This window comes from Piliocolobus tephrosceles, chromosome 5, assembly GCF_002776525.5.
Source record: "Piliocolobus tephrosceles isolate RC106 chromosome 5, ASM277652v3, whole genome shotgun sequence".
Classification (NCBI taxonomy): domain Eukaryota; kingdom Metazoa; phylum Chordata; class Mammalia; order Primates; family Cercopithecidae; genus Piliocolobus; species Piliocolobus tephrosceles.
The window spans coordinates 5,530,121-5,551,977 of record NC_045438.1 but is presented as its reverse complement, the minus strand read 5'-3'; the positions used below and the strand labels follow the sequence as shown (position 1 = coordinate 5,551,977).

Below are 21,857 nucleotides of genomic sequence, written 5' to 3'. Positions count from 1 at the left end.
CCTTCCTTCCTTCCTTCCTTCCTTCCTTCCTTCCTTCCTTCCTTCCCTCTTTTGCCAACTGCAGCTAAAAAAATAGGAGCTACATTGATTAGGCTTGATTAACAGGGATATTGCTTGGCCAGATGAGTATGATAAAGAGAGGGGCAGGGGAATTGAGGGTGTACAAGGGGGAGTTAAATAGTTGACCATGGAATTTGAGGAGGAAAGGTGGGGACAGTAAACAGGCAAGAGGGTCACTGGAGGTCTTGGTGGGGCAAGGACTTTTGCAGTTGAGGTACCAATTGCTTTGAGTGCTACAAAGCAGCCTACAACAAGATTACCTTAAGATTCCTGAACTCATTTTTTGTTTCCTGATCTGGGATGATGAAGACATCATTTTGTAGGTCATATTCTGCCATCTTGGTGACAGTCATGTGTCCATTGATCTCCTTCCAGAGCACAACATCATATCCAGTATTTAAATCCCCATGAGCATCAAAATGAAATGAATTTCCTCCATCAGTGAATGTCACATTTTTTAGCACACCAAGTAACTATAAAAAATAAAAACAGAAATAAGCGCTTAAAATAAATGTTGCAAGTGTGTTCGTTATTCTAATGATAACACTGCCTTATAAAGTATATCACTTAAAAATGAGAAGAAAAAGATTACAGGTTACTGGTTTGAGAATTCTTAACTATCTGGCAACAAATTGAGAATGAATTTCACTTGGGTTCTAGCCTCATTTCTGCCTAACTTTTGCTACATAAATTTGGAAAAGCAAGTTAAGTTCTATGAATTGTTGTTTCTAAGTATCTGCGTTTATCCTACAGAATTTTAGAATAGGCCCCCTGGTATAGACACCTGGGATCTAACTGTGGTTCCATCTCTCATCAATGAAATCTTGACAGGTACAATTACTTTCTATCTTACTATCTCCAATGGTTCTTAAGTTTGTTTCAATGATTGAGTATGTAGTAAAGTGATTTCTAAATTATATTTCTAAGTTAATTCACAAAATGATTTATTTTTTAACTGGAGAGGAAAGAAATATAAGGATAAATTACCTGTCTTGATACACAATTTGTACAGTGAGAACTTGTATACTACAGAGTTAGGACAAAAAATATTTTTCTTACAAATGGGGTAGCCATATTGAGGTTGTGCTGTAGTGGAAGAACAATAGACTGGAAGGTAGGGAAACAGGCTGCTGTTCTGGCTTCAACATTAACTTAATATGTAAGTATGCCAAGTAAATATCCTCTCCGAATGCTTTCATAATGGCCCATTTATTACCTAAATCTATGGTTTTATGTGGCTTTTGTTGGGTATCAAATCCACAGAATAAGACAGAAATTTTTCTATTTGAAGACAATTATTCTATTCTCATTCTTTTGAGTTAACTTTTTATGAGTGTTTCAATTTTTTGTCAATAGAATATAAAAAATAAGTTATATTTTCAAGTATATAGATTAGCTATGATAGTAACGTCAATGAGAAATGTTTCTTTAGCAGAAACTCTATGTGTTTGTATTTATTTTATGTCTCCACAGATTTCTTAGCTGTTTTAATGCATATCAATTAATTAGTGTTACTTTAAAGAAGCAGGATATCAGATCTAACATGGTGGAATTCACTAACAAAATTTTATTCTAGCAATTACCTGGAAGAAAAAAAAAAGGAGAGAACAACAATAAAAGAATATGCAAGGGTCTACCTCCAATGTTCTCACTTCTGTCTGTTGACTGGTTTGTTTCTTCTGTTCTTTCCTTAAGCAATATATACATGTAAACCCCAGTGACTCAGTTCTTTAGGGAGCATATCCTCTTCCACACAAGTGTTTGAATTATAATTTCTACCTCTTTTTTTTCCTGTGCTTAATTAGGCTTTATAGGCTAAAGTTCCGATACCTATTTGCTCTGTAAATAATCATAAAATTGTATAATGTAAATAAACTTCCACAATTTTATGCTTATTCTTACAGGAAACAGGGTGGAAGCAAATACAACGGTATTTTCATTACTCATTAAATATAATAAAACATTTGCTATGAAGTAAGGTAAATCTTAAGCTGTTACTAAGCTGTTAAATGCTTTTTCACAGCATTTAAAAACGTTTTTCATGGAGACTCTGAAATTCACTATTAATTGACACTACAAATTTAGAGAATGGGATTTGCATTTCAACTATCATCTTATTCATCTTATGATAATGCCCAGTTTTTAAGCACACATGGCCAGGAATCACACCAATTAAGGTGATATGGTTGATATTGTTTTCCATTGTTCTAACTGTGCTGATGGCTGCTCTACCTCCCTAAGTAAGGTTACTGTGGAAAGAGATATCTTCATGGCTAAGTTAGAGAAGAGCAGTGGAAACAGCCTTGCATCTGTGTCCTGATGCCCAGACTATGTCTTCTTTTGTGAAGTTTTCCATTGTGTAGGAGAAAACAAATTGATCTAAGGCTGGGGCAGCAGTTTCATTGCCAACTATGTGAATCACCATGGGATAGATCTTTACTGTTAAGGTTTCTTCCATCTCTAAACTCTGACAAGTCTTGGTCACTAGAAACACTTCTTCTTACCACTTCTTCAAGATGCAATGTAAAGAGGATGAGTTCTGTCGGCCTACCATATTTTATAAAGATTAGAGGTGGTGTATATCAGTATCTAGAACCATATGTTTTAAAAATTAGTAGTTATTATTATCTTACCATGCCAAAATTACTCTCATGTCTCTCTTGACTTGTGGACTAATATGCAACTACCTTGCTACACTTACTAATATATATTTCATAAATTCATCAAATTCAACATCTCCAAAATGGAATGCTTAATATTTCTTACTCCCACTAGACCTCCACTTTTTTCTATGTTTCCAGCTTGACAAATGACACCAGTTGTCCCATATTGGAATCATCTGCACTTTTGATGCTCTCTGTCATCATTTACATCCAATCGACCTTCAAATGCTCTTCATCCTCCCTCTTCAATATCCATGTATACATCTTTTCATCCTTATTGTCTTATCTGTAGGCATTCTTATCTTATGTCTGATTTACCAAATTGGTCTTTCTCCCTTCAATCTTGTGTCTCTTTAATCAATTCACCTTGGATGGAAAAAATATCATATCACTCTTCTGCCTGAGAATGTCTTTAATTAGCTGCCCTATCCTCTGTCAAGTTCAAACCTTTGAACATAATTTGCAACCTTTCCATTTAAGGGGGCGTCCCTATACTAGCAGTATCAGCATCATCTGGGACATTGTTAAAAATGTAGACTTTTCAATCCCACTCTGGAACTAGTGAATTAACAGATAATAAGATTCCCAAGAAAGTCAACTGCACATCAAAGTTTGAGATGCCCTGATAGACAAGGCTCTACTAATATGTCTTTCACTAACTCATTCAGTTAGTCCTTCACTAACTCATTGCAGCTCTCTTGCAAGACTCCAGTCATGTGGCATGATTTCCTGCTTCCTGAAGATGCTGTGCTTTCTTTTCTCTCTTCTCTAGGACTTTGCTGTAATGTTTCTGTTCTGGCTAACTGCTACCCTCCCTTGCATTCACACAGAGGTCACGTTTTTCGGAGAATGTTCTCTGAATTGGTAATACTGGATTAACTGTCTCCCTTAGGTACTTCTCCGCCATCTTGTGTTTATATGAAACACCATAATGCACCATCCTACATTGTAATCTGCTCCTTAATTGTTTGATTGTACACATCACTGGACAGATAATTCCTTTAGGGAAGGAATTCTGTCCTGTTCTCCATAATATCTTCACCACTCAACACACTGCCTGAAACACTGAGACACCAAACATGTCCTAAATAAGTATATGAATAGAAGTTTAACTATTAGACATTCTTTAATCTCTCACATGTCACTTACTACCTTAAATATCATCAGAAGTAAAGGAAACCAAAAAGAAAACTAAAATCACTGGTCACAGCAAGGAAGTGGTATCCTCCACACACATCTGAGGAACATTAAAAATCTGCTGAAGTAAAACAAGCATGACTGTGCTGTCCCTGAGTATGGCTCACAAATATCACCACATATAGGGTCAAAGTAAGTACCATCCTCAAACACTGGGAAAACCTAACCCCTTTAAAATTATTTGAATCTAAAGTCATTTAGAAAGTACTCTTTAAATATTAGTGAATTTTGCTAGGGTACAAAGAAATCCTTAAGAATGTATCATTGACTAGGGACCCTAAATGTTGCTGATCTTTAAAATTTAAGTCTACAGAGATTTCTTTATAAAAGGATAACTCTTTGTATTATTTGTCTTACTGACTCTTGCACTGACTTGATATGGCTCACTCATGTCATGATCAAAGGAGCAAGTCATCCCCCTGTTCTTCCTTTCCAATCTGTTTCTGTTTGTTTCTAGATGAACAGGCTCTGGGGGCAAAAAGAATGACTCCAGGCTCCTAGTGTTTAAATAAAACATTTTAGGAGACCCTGCTTAGATGATTTATTTCCAAATCTTATCATCAACATGTTTGAGACTTATTCCTAATTTAAAATACTTTCTCTATTTTTCCCCATATCTTCAGGTGGTGAATAACTCTTGCTATTTGCATTTCTTTGTCCTTATGAGGTTCTTCATATAACCGCCCCCACCCCGGCTCCACTTTATGTCGTCTGTCTCCACGACTGTTCTCTATTTCTCTTTCTCGATCTCTTATTTCTAAAATTCTATGTGGTGGTATTATTATTGTAGTCTAATTTTAAAAATTAAAACTGTTTTTCTGCAGTGCACCAGCCCAAAAGCCTTGAAATATATTAGAAAACTTTGTACTGACCTTGGAATATAGTGAAGAATGATGATCTAAAAAAGATAATTTATGGTTTTTACCACCATCATTAAAGTTTTATATTACAAAGGGAATGCTTTCATATAGGTGTCTTAAAGTCATCAGACATAACTATATCTATATCTATATCTATATCTATATCTATATATTTAAAAGAGTGTTTGCACTTGAGAAAAGGTCCTAATCTCTAGTTTTACCTCTTTATTAGATTTTTGGCTTTGTATTTATAAGGTAAAAAGTAGTTTAAAAGTGAGCAATTTAAAATACCCTCCCACCATTGCATGATCCTCCCAAATGTTAACAGGTCATACCAGACCTCAGAGACGGTATTTTTGGGTGTTTAAAGTAAAAAAAATGACAAAAGTAGAAAAAACTTGTTCTAGATATCCACTTGTATTATCAGAAGAATTGTCTTATTTCTTTTACCTTCTTTTCTCTTACAAATTTAAAAAATATGTATTTTGTAACATGATTCTGCCTCAGGACACACAAGTTTGTCTTTGAATACACATTATTGAGAAATTTGTTTCTAATAAGTAAAACATCATTATTAAAGGAAGCAATGTACTTTTCAATGCCTTGTTCAAGGGCATTTGAGAAAGCACAATGGAAATTTTTCGCTAAATGAAGCCATGTTAAATTTTAAGTTTCCCCAAACTAATCAAAGAGAAGAAAGGGAAAAAGTTCTTTTACACACAATTGCTGGTTTCTTTAAACCTGGAATATCATAACTGACCTAACAACATTCCTTTGATGAATACTGGAGTCCAAGTCCTTTACATATATACATATACACATAAAGACTCTAATGGTCTTATGTGTATATATATTTATTTACTCTACCTCCATCCTGATTGAGAGTCTTAACTATAAATGTTGGGATTATAAACCACCAAAGACAGTGAAAAGCAAGGAAGGTAGATTCAGAAGACCCAGACTGCAGTTGTATTTCTGGTACTTCCTAGTTTTAGTTTCCTCATCCATCATATTTAGTAAAAAACAAAAGGATTATTAAACATATCAGCTCTAACTCTTGTGTTTTTTTAAGAGTATTTAAAAGTGATAATTTATATGACTCAAGGAAAATAGCATCATCAAAATAATTTTCGTGGGAAATAAAAGAATACAACTTTGGTAGGTCAGAGTAGGAGGTGAAGATAAAATACATCTCTATTATCTTCAAGAGTAAGGCACTATGATAGAAATGCAGGTTATTTAAACACTGAAAGTGTCTATTTATAAAAGGAATAGGATTAAGAGCAATGAATAGAAATCTTTGCAACTTAAAACAAGGAAGGAAATGCGGAAAATGATGGTAGGAGAGTTTTTCTTGGATATGTGAGTTAGTACCTCCCATGGTTGAAAGGCGTTGGGTTTCTGACAGTCACGAGCTTGACACAGATCCCGAATGGCATAACCAAGGGCAAACACTGCAAGTTGAATACTATGAATGAGTCCTGGCTCAGCATAGTCCCGGAGGAAGTCATTTCTCATGAAGAAGTTCCTTTCTATAGCTGTGTTAGCCTTGTAGGCCAAAGTCCTTTGAGAATGATTGAAAATGCATTGACTCAAATCAGTGTCCTTGACATATGTGCAGGCAGATAAATGCATGGCATATTCATGTAAGAGTTTGTTACTGTCACCGGGAAGCAAGTGCAGATTTTGAAGAAAGGAATGGAAAGAGGATATATTCCCTCTTCTAAAGGTAAAGCCTACAACTTTGCCAATGTTTTTAACATTAGGAATGGTGGTAATCTTGGTGGCAGTTGACCAATTATCACTAGCAATCCACATCTTATTTATATTCATTTCAATGGCTTTATTGAAGAGATCGAAAACATGGAATTGCCTCAGAAATACCACAATGACATTAACCTGGGCTTCTAAAATGATTTTCTCCAGTATCTGATTGATTCTGACTTCAATGGTATTATCTGAAAGAAAGGCTGGAAGAACCTCTTTGAAGGCTATGCACACATTATTTGCTTCAGCCTGAATGATAAAAGTGTTAAGAGCCAATCGTCCATAGTCATCATCTGTGGTTATGATGCCAATCCAGTTCCAACCAGATTTCTGAATCAGGTGAGCCATTGCTTTAATTTGATGGAAGTCACTGGGCACAGTCCGTAAAAATGAAGGAAAGCGAATTTTGTCACTCAGGATTTCTGCAGTTGATTCATAACCCACCTGGAAATAGACAGAATATTTTAGTTATGGTGTTGATGAACTCCACGTGACTTCACGGTAGGTGCTCCTCTCTTTGATTGCTGTAAGTTTTCACGACTTTCCTTAAATTCTCTAGTCTTTTTCATCCTTCTTCTATGAATTACTACTTTATAAACAGCTTAAATCATGATACTTAGCCCTGATGATGGTTTAGAATCATGACTTTCTAATTATTTCATACTGTGTTTAGTACAGGCCTTTTGAGAATTCAGGCTCTATCTCATTTTTCCATTTACACCTCTATATTCCTCTATGTCTACCTTGTATCTCTGACAGGGGGTCAAGAGTGGATATTATTCAAATACTAAGAGGTAAATACAGGAAAAATGCAGTTCATCACATAAGCAAAATGCAGTTTGGAACATCAGTGTGTTCAAAATCTTGTCTAATGCATAATTTAGGTGATTTTATTCTAGGCAAAGTCAATCAGTCAAATAATCATCTTGTCCAGGGGTCTGCAAAATTTTCCTGTAAAGAACCAGATATAAAATATTTTAAGCTTTTTTGGTCATGTATAGTCTCTGTCATACCTTTTTTTTGTTGTTACAACGTTTTAGAAATGTAAAAACTATTTTTAGCTTGGAAGCTCAAGAGCATGAGAGCCACATTTGGTCCACAGGCTGTGGTTTTCTGACTCCTGATCTAGTCAAGTAAGTATCAGCATTTTTGGAAGACCTACTTAATGTACGCAAAGTTTTGCCTGATTCATAGCTTTGGTGAATTATTACCTTCTATAGATGCAATAGCAACATGTCACTTGTTCAGCATTTCTTTTTTTTCTTTCTTTCTTTCCTTCTTTTTTTTCTTTTTTTCTTTTTTTAACTACTTGCAGCTGCCATGTGGTGTGGTAGAAAGACAATAGGCTTGGGAACAAGATAAACTGTTAGAATCCCAACCCCAGTGAAGTTGGGAACATTATGTAATGTTTCTTTACTGTAAAGTTATAAGATTCTTGCTAAGATTAAAGGAGAAAAATTAAATAGATATGAGCACACTTTCAGTAAACCTAAGTTACCCTCCAAGTACCTGATGTTGCTATGCTCAGCCACATTAAGAGCTGAACTTTCTTAAAATTAGTGTTACCCATGGAATGTCCCCTTACCTTTTCTGCTGTCTATTACAGAAATTGCATTTTTGCATTAGCCAGTTGTTGTTAAGTCTGCTTTCCTTACTTATCACCTAACTAGTATCATACATAGTCTAGAAATTTTAAGCCAAAGCCTTATCTTTGATGTGTTTGATAAATAGTTCTTTTTGTTTAATCATTTTGGATTACATTTTTTTATTACCCATGTCACTATAATATAATGGAACTCTAAGAGTCTTTATATGTATATGCATTTATTTACTGTACCTCCAAAAAGTTATATATTTTGAATTCTTATACACATTCATTATGTTATATATATATTTTTTCTGTCTGCTCACTTCTATCAGATGGTCATTTCTTAATAATCTGAATATAAACCTTTTTCTTTTCTAACTTTTGGCTTCTCTTCTTCCTTAAGATTAGAAATCAGTGATGTAGAGAGTTACAAAGTAGTGTGATTTCAAAATGAAAGCCAAAGAGACTTAATTGACTCTGAGCAATGTTCAAGAACTTAGTACACAGTGCTCTGATATCTGATTTGTTTTTTTCAGAGAACTTTTTGCTACTTTCTGGTTATTGGCTTGCATTGCAGGGAAATAAATAGCTCTACAGTCTTTGCTCAATGCCTTCCCATCATATTCAGAACAACATGCAAACTGTCCCAGGGCTTACCAGATGCTACATGACCCAGGCTTTGCCCATCTCTAAAAAAGCATCTCTTACTATGTTTCCTTTTGCTTCAACTGATCTAGCCAGACTGGCCTTTTTGCTATTACTCAGGCATTCCAACTTCTTACTTGCTACTTTCTCAGATACTCTTTCTCCCTTCCCTCATCCTCTCTTCACACTCCTCACTCAAGCTTAAGACTAAATGTCACTTCCTCAAGAAGTCTTCCTTTGACCTCTCTGCCTCCTTACTCCTGAGTCTCTTTAGTTTCTTCATAGCATGTGACTGATGTTATTTTAGAAACAAGGCAGTTTAGACCCAAAGATGTTTGTGTCTTATACAAATCAAGCTGAAAACAGTCAGAAACTAGACCTGATAGATTGAGGGGTAATTACTCCCTTAGTACTTTTCCACTATATTCTCTGTAATGGTATGCAACCTTTCTTTAACTAAAAGAAAGAAAGGTTAAAGTAAAAGTGACTCCCTAGCTAGTTTCCTCAGGTTTCCCTGATCCTTTCATAATAACAAATGTGATCAAAATCAATGTATGGAGGTAGCACAAAACCTACCTGTGGCATGAGCTGTAAATTCAACATCCTGGAGACAGCCATTGTTATTTCTGAATACCCAGAACCTATTACAGCCTTAACTCTTGGCATGTAGCTGGAATAGTCACACTTAAACTCCACAGTTTCTTTGGAGCAGTTGAATTTAGAAAGAAACCTCAGAGTGGCTGCCATTGCCACTGTGACTTCTGTACAAGTGTCATAGATTTCATACCCCAGTTTGACTCCAGATAATAGTGTTGAATTGTTGATCATCTCAATGCTGTGTATCATGGCAAGAGTTTGAAGAAAGACTGATATTTCAAAGCTGTTGGGAAACAAGTTTTTTTTGAAATCAGAACATAACTCTTCTATGGACATGCCCATATTTCATTTTGCCTACATCTCTTCATAAAAATTTCTAGATGAGTGAATCTTATCTGTTAAAGGATCTAAATTTTATTTAAAAACAATTTTTCATGAAAGTATTTATAAAGGGTAATATAAGAACCCACAGTTTCTTAAAAGGAGTCTATGCTACAGGATTTAACCTTTTCTTGATGATTTTTTGATCATTTTGAACAATGCAATATGAAGATATGTTTGATTTTTGTTCCTTTTTGTAGTTAGAGATCAGCATTTTACTGTTGTCAATATGCTTGCTTTTTAGACTCATAAGCCTGTCTTTTAGTTTCTGATTCTAATCTGTGGGATTGGAAACCAGATAAATAAGACTCTTAAGAATTACATTTAGACAGCTTTGGTTAAAGCCTAACAGTCTGCTCCTAGATAAAGTGCCTTATTTTAGTTCTGAGGCATAGCTATTTCCACATTCAGAGGATATTTTTTATACATCTTGATCTGTGATTATTTCAGAGCATTGAATTGTCTGATTACTGATTTACTGTTAAGTTTATTTCATCCACCACTGTATACAAAATATTACAAATAGTGCCTAATATATAATAAGGGTTCAATACACTTTTTAAAAATGAATAAAAGGGGATATTATTGTTCAGGGTTTGATATTCTAGTTTCTTTTCAGTTAATTAAAGTTTTGATAATTAAACTATTGGAATATTACAATTTGTCATTGTGAACCATGTTTAGATGGTTCTATCTCTACAAATGCATCTCTTGCTATGTTTCCTTCTGCTTCACTGATCTAGCCAGATTAAATTTTTTGCTGTTCTTTGGACCTTCCAACTTTGCACTTGTTGCTCCTTGGCCAGATACTCTTCTCCCCTCCCTAAAATAATAAAGTAAGTAATAATAAAAATATATCAATAAGTTAAAGTATTTGAAGATTACTATTTGTCATTGTGAACCATGGCTTGCAATGACAAATAGTAATATTCAAATAGCTTAATTTAGCAAAATGTAATGAACTAAAAAGAAACTGTAATATCAAAACCCTGAATAATAATATCCCTCTTGATGTGAAGGACCTCTTCAAGGAAAACTACAAACCACTGCTCAATGAAATAAAAGAGGACACAAACAAATGGAACATTCCATGCTCATGGATAGGAAGAATCAATATCGTGAAAATGGCCATACTGCCCAAGGTAATTTATAGATTCAATACCATCCCCATTAAGCTACCAATGACTTTCTTCACAGAATTGGAAAAACTACTTTAAAGTTCATATGGAACCAAAAAAGAGCCCACATTGCCAAGACAGTCCTAAGCCAAAAGAACAAAGCTGGAGGCATCACGCTACCTGACTTCAAACTATACTTCAAGGCCACAGTAACCAAAACAGCGTGGTACTGTACCAAAACAGAGATCTAGACCAACGGAACAGAACAGAGCCCTCAGAAATAGTATCACACATATACAACCATCTGATCTTTGACAAACCTGACAAAAACAAGAAATGGGGAAAGGATTTCCTATTTAATAAATGGTGCTGGGAAAACTGACTAGCTATAAGTAGAAAGCTGAAACTGGATCCCTTCCTTACACCGTATACAAAAATTAATTCAGGATGGATTAGAGACTTAAATGTTAGACCTAAAACCATAAAAACCCTAGAATAAAACCTAGGCAATACAATTCAGGACACAGGCATGGGCAAGGACTTCATGTCTAAAACACCAAAAGCAATGGCAACAAAAGCCAAAGTTGACAAATGGGATCTAATTAAATGAAAGAGCTTCTGCACAGCAAAAGAAACTACCATCAGAGTGAACAGCAAACTTACAGAATGGGAGAAAATTTTTGCAATCTACTCATCTGACAAAGGGCTAATATCCAGAACGTACAAAGAACTAAAACAAATGTACAAGAAAAAAACAACCCCATCAAAAAGTGGGTAAAGGATATGAACAGACACTTCTCAGAAGACATTTATGCAACCAACAGACACATGAAAAAATGCTCATCATCACTAGCCATCAGAGAAATGCAAATCAAAACCATAATGAGATACCATCTCACACCAGTTAGAATGGCAATCATTAAAAAGTCAGGAAACAACAGGTGCCAGAGAGGATATGGAGAAATAGGAACACTTTTATACTGTTGGGAATGTAAACTAGTTCAACTGTTGTGGAAGACAGTGTGGTGATTCCTCAAGAATCTAGAACTAGAAATACCATCTGACCCAGCCATCCCATTACTGGGTATATACCCAAAGGATTATAAATCATGCTGCTATAAAGACACATGCACACGTATGTTTATTGCGGCACTACTCACAATAGCAAAGACTTGGAACCAACCCAAATGTCCAACGACAGGCTGGATTAAGAATGTGTGGCACATATACACCATGGAATACTATGCAGCCATAAAAAAGATGAGTTCATGTCCTTTGTAGGGACATGGATGCAGCTGGAAACTATCATTCTCAGCAAACTATCACAAGAACAGAAAACCAAACAATGCGTGTTCTCACTCATAGGCGGGAACTGAACAATGAGAACACTTGGACACAGGAAGGGAAACATCACACACCGAGACCTGTTGTGGGGTAGGAGGAGTGGGGAAGGATAGCATTAGGAGATATACCTAATGTAAATGACGAGTTAATGGGTGCAACACACAAACATGGCACATGTGTACATATGTAACAAACCTGCAAGTTGTGCACATGTACCCTAGAACTTAAAGCATAATAAAAAAAATTTAAAAAGAAACAAAACAAACAAAAATATCCCTCTTTACTAAAATTTTAAATTTAATTAAGAAATTTTAATTCCTTAATTAAAATTTTAATTTTAACATTACAATTTCAATTTAAAAAGAGAAGTAAGCCCAGCTTATCATTGGCACAACCAACATTAGCGAGCACCACTCAGGACTCAGAGGGTCATCCTGTCACTGCCATTGCCATCATGCATGCCACACAAGTGTCCCAAGAGCCCAATAAATCACCCACTTGCTGGTTCCATGGCTTCCACTACCAGTATTTGAGTAAGGCACCTGGATGCCCAAGAATTGGCTTGATTTGACCTAACACTGCTGCCAGGGTATGCTGTCCTGGGACACAAGGATGGGCATACTCAGCCCATTGCTAACACCACTGGGGCTCAAAGACTGGCTTACTTGGCATTCCAGTCACCAGCAAAACTGCATCATAGTCCTAAGAATAACTGTACCCTAGGCCACTGAGGAAATGTCAGATGGCACTTATGCTAGTCACAGCCAAAGAAGTCAAAGAAATTATACTACTACTGCAACCAGAATAAAAGTCAACCAAAACTATCTATTCATCCTTAGGAAACGTTCTCCCCCTACAAAAACAAATTTTTAAAAATTGGAAGAAGCAACTAAAACATCAGATGTACATATACTAACATAAGAACACAGGAAACATGAAAAAGCCAGAAAAGATGACACTTTTAAAGGAAGATATACTATAATAATGGTCTTTAAGAAAAAAAATTTAAATAACTTTTTAAAAAATGAAACACGATAATTCTCCAGAAACATATCTCAATCAAAAAGCAATTAATGAAATTCCAGAAAAAGAATCCAAATTACAGATTCTAAAGAAGAATAGTGAGATACAAGATAATTCTGAAAAACAATACAAAGAAATCTGAAAAACAATTCAGAATATGAATGAGAAATTTACCAAAGACATAGATGTTGTGAAAGAATCGAACAGAAATTCTGCAACTGAACAATTCATTGAATGAACAACATAAAACACTTGAAAGCTTCAACAATAGATTAGCTCAAGCAGATGAAAGAACCTCTGAACCTGAAGACAGTTCAGGTTCAACTTTTGAAATAATCCAGCCATGAAAAAGAATTTAAAAAAGCTAAACAGACCTGGCACAGTGTCTCACACTTGTAATCCTAGCACTTTGGGAGGCCGGGACGGGAGGATCACGAGGTCAGGAGATCGAGACAATCCTGGCTAACATAGTGAAACCCTGTCTCTACTGAATATACATAAAATTAGCCAGGCGTGGTGGCGGGCACCTGTAGTCCCAGCTACACGAGAGGCTGAGGCAGAAGAATGGCATGCACCTGAGAGGTGGAGCTTGCAGTGAACTGAGATCACACCACTGCATTCCAGCCTGGGCAACAGAGCAAGATTCCATCTTAAAAAAAAAAGCTAAACAAAGCCTTCGTAATATGTGGAACACCATAAAGTGATCAAATATACAAATTATTGATATCCCAGAAGGTAAAGAGATATTGAAATAGTTAAACATATATAACAAAATAATAGATAAAAATAATAGATAAAAACTTTCCACATCCAGTAAGAGGTTTAGACATCCAGATACAGGAGGCCCAGCAATCCCTAAACAGATACAATGAACAAACTCTGCACAGCACATTATAGTCAAAATGTCTAAAGTCAATGACAAAGAGAATTCTAAAAACAGAAAGAATTTAGTCACCTCTAAAGGAAATCCCATCATACTATTGGAAGATATGTCAGCAGAAACCTTATAGGCCAGAAGAGAAGGAGATGATATATTTAAAGTGCTGAGGAAAAAACCCTGCTAGTCAAGAATACTATATCCAGAAAAATAATCCTTCATAAATGGAGGAAAAATAAAGTTGCTCCTAGACAAGCAAAAACTGAGGAAATTCAGCACAGTTAGACTGGCCCTACAAATGTTCAAAGGAGTTCTATACCTGGAAGTGAATTAGAAATAATAACAAAAGGAACTTTGGAAACTATACAAATCAGCAGAAACCATGTGCTTCTGAATAACCATTGGTTTAATGAAGAAATTAAGATGGAAATCAGAAATCTTATTAAAAGAAATGAAAATGGAAACATGAATGTATTAGTTCCTTCTCACATTACTATAAGGCAATAGCTGAGACTGGGTAATTTATAAAGAAAAGAGGTTTAATTGGCTCATTGTCCTGCAGGCTGTACCAGAAGCATAATGCTGACATCTGCTCAGCTTCTTGGGAGGTCTCAGGACATATACAATCAAGATGGAAGGCAAAGGGGGGCCTTGGCATCTCACATGGCCAGAGCAAAAGGAAGAAAGAGGGAAGATGTAACACACTTTTATATCCTATCCCTGGCTCCTCCCAAATCTCATGTCCTTCTCACACTGCAAAATACAATCATTCCTTCTCAACAGTCTCCCAAAGTCTTAACTAATTCTAGCATTATCTCAAAAGTCAAAAGTTCAAAGTCTCATCTGAGTAGTCCCTTCTGCCTATGAGCCTGCAAAATAAAAAATAAGTTAGTTACTTCTAAGACACAATGGGAGTACAGGCATTTGGTAAATACTCCTATTTGAAAAGAGAGAAATTGGCTAAAGGAAAGGGCCTACAGGTCCCATGCAAATCCAAAACCCAGCAGGGCAATCATTACATCTTAAAGCTCCAAAATAATCTCTTTTAACTCCATGTCTCACACCCAGGGGACACTGGTACAAGCTGGAGCTGGAGTGGCTGGGACACAAGAAGCAGCAGGGCCCTGGTCTCAGCTCAAGAAATCATTCTGCCCTCCTAGGCCTCTGGGTCTGTGATCGGAGGGGCTGCTATGGAGGTCTCTGAAATTCCTTTGAAATCTTCTCATTGTCTTGGCTATTAACATTCAGCTTCTCTTTGCTTATGCAAATTTCTGCATCCAGCTTCAGTTCCTCCCCCAGAATTTTTATTTGTTTGTTTGTTTGTTTTGTTTTTTCTAACACGTGGCTGGGCTGCAAATTTTCCAAACTTTTACACTCTGTTTCTCTTTTAAATATAAGTTCCAGTTTTACATTATTTCCTTGCTCACACATATGAGCTAGGCTATTAAAAGCAGCCAGGCCACTTCTTGACTGCTTTACTGCTTAGAAATTTCTTCTGCCAGATACCCTAAATCATCACTCTCAAGTTCAAAATTCCACAGATACCTGGGCAGGGGCACAATGCCACCAGGTTCTTTGCTAACGCATAGCAAAGATAACTTTTACTCCAGTTCCTAATAAGTTCCTCATGTCCATTTGAGACCTCTTCAGCCTGAACTTCATTGTCCATATATATCACCATTATCATTTTGGCCACAACAATTTAACAAGTCTCTAGGAAGCTCCAAACTTTTCTTCATCTTTCTATCTTCTTTGGAGCCCTCCAAACTGTTCCAACCACTGGCCATTACCCAGTTCTAGAGCTGCTTCCACATTTTCAGGTATCTTTATAGCAATGCACCACCTCTCTGGTATCAATTTTCTGTATTAGCCCATTCTTGCATTGAATACAAAATACCGGAGAATGAGTAATTTATAAAGAAAAGAGGTTTAATTGGCTCATGGTTCTGTTGACTGTACAGGAAGCATGATGCTGTCATCTGCTTAGCAACTTGGGACTTGGGAAGCCTCAGAAAACTTATAACCATGGCAGAAGGCAAAGGGGGAGCTGGCACCTTACATGGCTAGATTAGGAGGAAGAAAAAGAGAGAGGAGATATGCTACACACTTTTAAACAACCAGATCTTATGAGAACTGTATCATAAGAACAGCACTAGGGGGATGGCGCTAAGCCATTCATAAGAAACTGTTCCCATGATCCAATTACCTCCTACCAGGTCCCACCTCCAACACTGGGGATTATAATTTGATATGAGATTTGGGCAAAGACACAGATCCAAACCATATCAACAACATACCAAAGCCAGTGGGATACAGCAAAAGCAGTACTAAGAAGGAAGTAAACAGCAACGAACATCTACAACAAAAAAGTGGAAAGATTTCAAATAACCTAAGAATGTACCTTAAGGAACTAGAAAAGCAAAAACACATGAAACCCAAAATTAGTAGAAAGAAAGCAATAATAAAGATCTAGCAGAACTAAATGAAAAGCAGACTAAAAAAAACACAAAGGATCAATAAAATGAAAAGTTGATTCTTCAAAATTTATAAATCACTAGACTAGACTAACTGAAAAAAGAAGAGAGAAGACCCAAATAAACAAAATCGGAGATGAAAAAGGAGACATTACAACGGATACCACAGAAATACAAAAGATTATCAGAGACTATTAGGAACAATTACATGCTAACAAATGGAAAAACCTAGAGGAAATGTGAAAATTCCTGGAAACATACAGTCTACCAAGATTAAATCAGGAAGAAATAGCAAACCTGAGCAGACCAATAACAAATAGCAAGATTAAATCATCAGTAATAAAAAGCCCCCAGTAAATAATAGCTCAGAACCACATGGATTGCTGCTGAATTCTACCAAACATATAAAGAAGAAATATTAGTAATCTTCCTTAACCTACTCCAAAAAATTCAAGAGGACGGAATTCTCTCTAACTCATTCTATGAGGCCAGCATTACCCTAATGCCAGAACCAGATAAGGACGCAATAAAAACGGAAAACCATAGACCAATATCTCTGATGAACATACATGCAAAAATCCTCAAAAATTACTAGCAAATAGAATTCAACAGTGCATCACAAAGATAATACATCATGATTAAGTGTAATATCAACCATGTAAGGATAGTTTAACATATACAAATCAGTAAAAGTAATACATCACATCAACAGGATGAAGGACAGAAACTCTGTGATCGTCTCAATAGATGTAGAAAAAGTATTTGATAAAATACAACACCTTTCATGATAAAACCTCTCAACAAACTAGGCACAGACGGAACATACTTCAAATTAATAAAGGCCATATATGACAAACCCATAGTTCACAACATACCGACTGGGTAAAGTGCAAAGCCTTTTCTCTAAGAAGTAGAGCAAGACAAGGATGCCCCCTTTCACCAGTCTTATTCAACATAGTATTGGAAGTCCTGGCCAAAGCAATCAGGCAAGAGAAAGAAACAAATGGCATACACATTGAAATAGAGGAAGTCAAATTGTCCCTCTTTGCAGTTGACATTATCTTATATTTAGAAATACCAAAAGACTCCACAAAAAAACCTCTTAGAGCTTATAAACAAATTCAGTAAAGTTTCAGGATGCAATATCAACATATAAAAATCAATAGCATTTTTGTACACCAGTAGTGAAATAGCTGAAAAACAAATCAAGAAAGCAATTCCATTTACAACAGCTACAAAAAAATACATAGGAATAAATTTAACCAAGGAGGTGAAAGATCTCTACAAGGAAAACTACGGAATGCTGATTGATGAAAGTAATTGAAAAGAACACAAATAAATGGAGAGATATCTCATGCTCAAGGATCAGAAAAAATAATAGTGTTAAAATGACCATAATGCCCAAAGCAACATACACAGTCAATGCAATCCCTATTAAATGTCAATATCATTTTTCACAAATATTAAATAATCCTAAAATTAATATGGAACAACAACAACAAAAAAGCCAGAATAGCCACAGCAATCCTGAGCAAAATGAACAGAGTTGGAGACATCAAACTACCTGACAAAATTATATAGTAACCAATTTATAGTAACCAAATTTATAGTAACCAAAACAGCATGGTGTAAAAATAGATACATAGACATGGGAAACAGAATAGACAACTAAAAAATAAATCTACATATTTATTACCAACTGATTTTTGACAAAGGAGCCAAGAACATATTCAGGGGAAAGGACTTCAATAAATTTTACAGGGAAAATTGGATATCCATATGCAGAAGAATAAAACTGGACTCTTGTCCCTCACTGTATACAAAGATCAACTCAAGGTGGATTAAGAACTTAAACATAAGATCCAAAATTATAAAACTATTAGAAGAAAACAGGGAAAACACTTAAGGACATCAGTCTAGGCAAAGATTTTATGGGTAAGACCTCAAAAGCACAGGCAACTAAAATAAAAATAGACAAATGTTACTATATTAAAATAAAAATCTCTGTACAGGAAAGGAAACCATCAAGAGTGAAGAGACAGCCATTGAATGGGAGAAGATATTTGCAAACTATTCATCCAACAAGACTAATATCCAGAATATACACGAAATTGAACAACTCAACAATAAGAAAGCAAAATCTCATTAAGAAGTGGTCAAAGAACACAAAGAGATGATTCTCAAAAGAAGACATATAAATGGCCAACTGGTATATAAAAAATGCTCAGCATCACTAATCATCAAAGAAATGCAAATTGAAACCACAATGAGATATTTTCTTATGCCAGTTAGAATAGCTATTACTAAAAAGACAAACCAAAACCAAAACCAAAAACAAAAACAGATGCTGACAAGGACATGTGGAAGACGGAACTCATCTACACTGTTGGAGAAAATGTAAATTAGTACAACCCCTATGGGAAACAGTATGGATATTTCTCAAAAATCTAAAAATGATAAATGTAATCCAGTAATCCTACTATTGGGTATCCAAAGAAAAGGAAACCAGTATACTAAAGGGATACCTGCACTCACATGCTTACCATAACTAACACTATTTGCAATAGCAAAGATATAGAATCAACTTGTGTCCATCAATAGAAGAACAGATAAAGAAAATGTGCTATACATACACAACAGAATACTACTCAGCCACAAAAAGAATAAAATCATATCATTTGCAGCAACATGGATGAAACTGGAGGCCATTATGTTAAGCGAAATAACTCAGGCACAGAAAGACGAATATCGTATGTTCTCACACATATGTGGGAGGTAAAAACATTGATATCATAAAGGTAGAGAGCTGACATTATAAAGGTACTAGAGGATGGGAAGGTGGGTGGATAAAGATGGGAAGGAGAGGGGATAAAGAGAGGTAGGTTAATGGGTATAAACATATAGTTAGATAAAAGAAGTTCAGTCGTTTGACAGCCCAGTTACTCTAGTTAACAACAATGTATTGTATATTTCAATGTAGCTAGAAGAGAGGACTTGAATTGTTTCCAATATATAGAAGTAACAGTACTCAAAGTGATGGATACCTCAAAAAGCCTGACTTGATCATTACACATTCTAGGCATATAACAGAATACCACATGTACCTCATAAATATGTAAACTAATATGTATCAATTAAAAGAAGAGAAACATAGAAGAGTAAAAGGGTAAACTAATAGGCTGTCTGACATTAAATTGTATAATATTTTCAGAGTCTACCACGTGTAAACTCCATTAGAGTTGGAACCTCCTTGGTGTATTCACGTTGGTGTGCCAGTGCCTATAATAGGGTACAGGTAATGCAGGCAATTAATAAGTAGTTGTGCAATGTTGAGTGAGTACCATTTCTCTTGATGAGTGACAAAAAGGTAAGAGATTTTCAACTGAGTGATTTTTTAAAATAGGAAATTTCCTTATTTGGTCAAATAACTATTCAGTGTTTTCCATCCTTAATTGTTTGCCTGCAACTGTGGGCCTCAACTCTGCAGTCATTCTTTGTGTGCAGACGTAGTGCTCTGAAAGTCTTCATTACTTATTATTATTATTTTTTTTACTATTCTCTGGTATTCCTGCTAATCAATGATTATGATGACAATAGCTAAAAGTGCCTAACTTTTAGGGAGAATGCCAAGAAATCTTAGTGTGACAGGGGATCATATTTTATCTAAAAGTATTCTTAGAGGGTTTGGGAAATACTTCGTTGATAAAGAAAGAAAGGTAAGAGAAAAAACAAGATTAAACTTAGACACAGAAACATAAAAATAGAATGATAATTTTAGAGTTGGAAGGAGGCACGAAGAGCACATTCCGTAGCAACAGCAGCTGATGCTGCCTGTGTCCTTAGATATTATCCAGGCCTTTGTTTTACAGATGAGAAAATATACATGACAGTGAAAGCGGAACTCAGAGTTTCAGTGATCTACCTAAGTTCACAAAATTAGCTTGTCTCAAAACTGAAATGAGAATTAGAATATCCTCTTCTCCTTAAGGAAAATCCATTTGCAACACCTTCCACCCAGCTTTACCTTTCCACATTATACTGTGCCAGTGAAATGTCTTTCTCATAGGTAAGCTCTCATGACACAAAGTTTCATCCAGGAGGAAGGAGCACTTTGAGTTGAGGAGGGTCTTAATTTATCAGGAAAGAGTTAGACTATTTTTGGAATGAAATGAATACAGTATTGAAAAAAAATGTTAGTAAGAAAAAATTCAACCACAGTCTATTTTAAACAAAGCATTAAATAATAGATCTGTGTTTAAAATAAAATACATGTTTTCTGTGATAGAAATACATGTGGGCTATGTATGCTTGTAGTGAAAAATAGGCCACAATGTCTTCTCAAGTGACTTCAGGCATTGTTTTATAGGCCAAAATCTAAATAAATATATTAATGAAAAGCATTCATATCCTCTGTACTTGGAGGTTGATTCATTATACATATAGGGCTGTTATAGTACTCTTTTAAAGAAGGATTGCAAGATTAACCATATGCAACTTAAAATATATATATGAGTTTATTTTTTAAAATCATTTAGATATTAATACAAGTCAACAGTTTATATGTCCTAGTCTCATGTCAGAGTCTTGAAATCTAAATGTATTTTTTGAGACTTTACTCACCCAACACACTTCTGGATTTGTGGTCGTCTGGGATAGTCTTCTGAGGACATTTTTTCATGAATAGCAAACAAACCTCCAATTATGATATGTCCTGGAGAAGTGGCAGCCACAAAGTCATCAGGGGTCTGGCAAGGCTGTGAAGTAGCAAGAATAATCATAAAGCAGGTAATTAGTATAATTAATAACGCCATGTTTCTATCTCATTTGCTCAGTTCATGTGAGTTCTTAAGTGCATGGAGTGCCAACAAGATTCCTGTTTCACCTGTAAACACCTTATAAGATATAGGACAGTGTCCAGGGCCACAAACGCTCAGTATTCAGATACTTGATGATAGTCAAAACAGTCATTTCACCAATAAGAACATAGACTTTTTAACACTGCAGTGTTAGAGATAATGTGATAGCAGTCGTGTGATGTAAAAGCTGATAGAATTATAAATACAAGTCTCACTGTAATGGTACTTTTTCACTCTAGTGATATGTCAAGGGCCCTGAGTCACGTTGGCATTTCTTATGAAGCAGAATGTAGAACTTTCAAGAAGAAGCAGTTTGGAAATGTTTTTCCACTTTAGAAATAGACAATTCTGCATTTCAAAAAGATATCATATTCAAGGCACAAATAATTCAATATAGTTTATCAGGT

At 35.5% G+C, this 21,857-nt stretch overlaps 1 protein-coding gene across 3 annotated transcripts in view; it reads right to left on the bottom strand.

Moving 5' to 3' along the window:
* Positions 1 to 21,465, bottom strand: part of GPRC6A (G protein-coupled receptor class C group 6 member A) — a 29,989-nt gene extending 8,524 nt beyond the window's left edge. The window contains exons 1-4 of one of the 3 annotated variants that reach the window (XM_023218994.3): positions 21,215 to 21,465; positions 9,357 to 9,660; positions 6,155 to 6,991; positions 321 to 533 (exon numbers count right to left, since the gene is read on the bottom strand). In XM_023218994.3, coding sequence (XP_023074762.1) covers positions 321 to 533; positions 6,155 to 6,991; positions 9,357 to 9,660; positions 21,215 to 21,405 — 1,545 coding nt within the window. In that variant the 5' untranslated portion in view covers positions 21,406 to 21,465. The remainder of the gene's footprint in view (positions 1 to 320; positions 534 to 6,154; positions 6,992 to 9,356; positions 9,661 to 21,214) is intronic. The other 2 variants (XM_023218996.2, XM_023218995.2) reach the window with 2 other exon arrangements.
* Between the last annotated feature and the right edge of the window lie 392 nt (positions 21,466 to 21,857).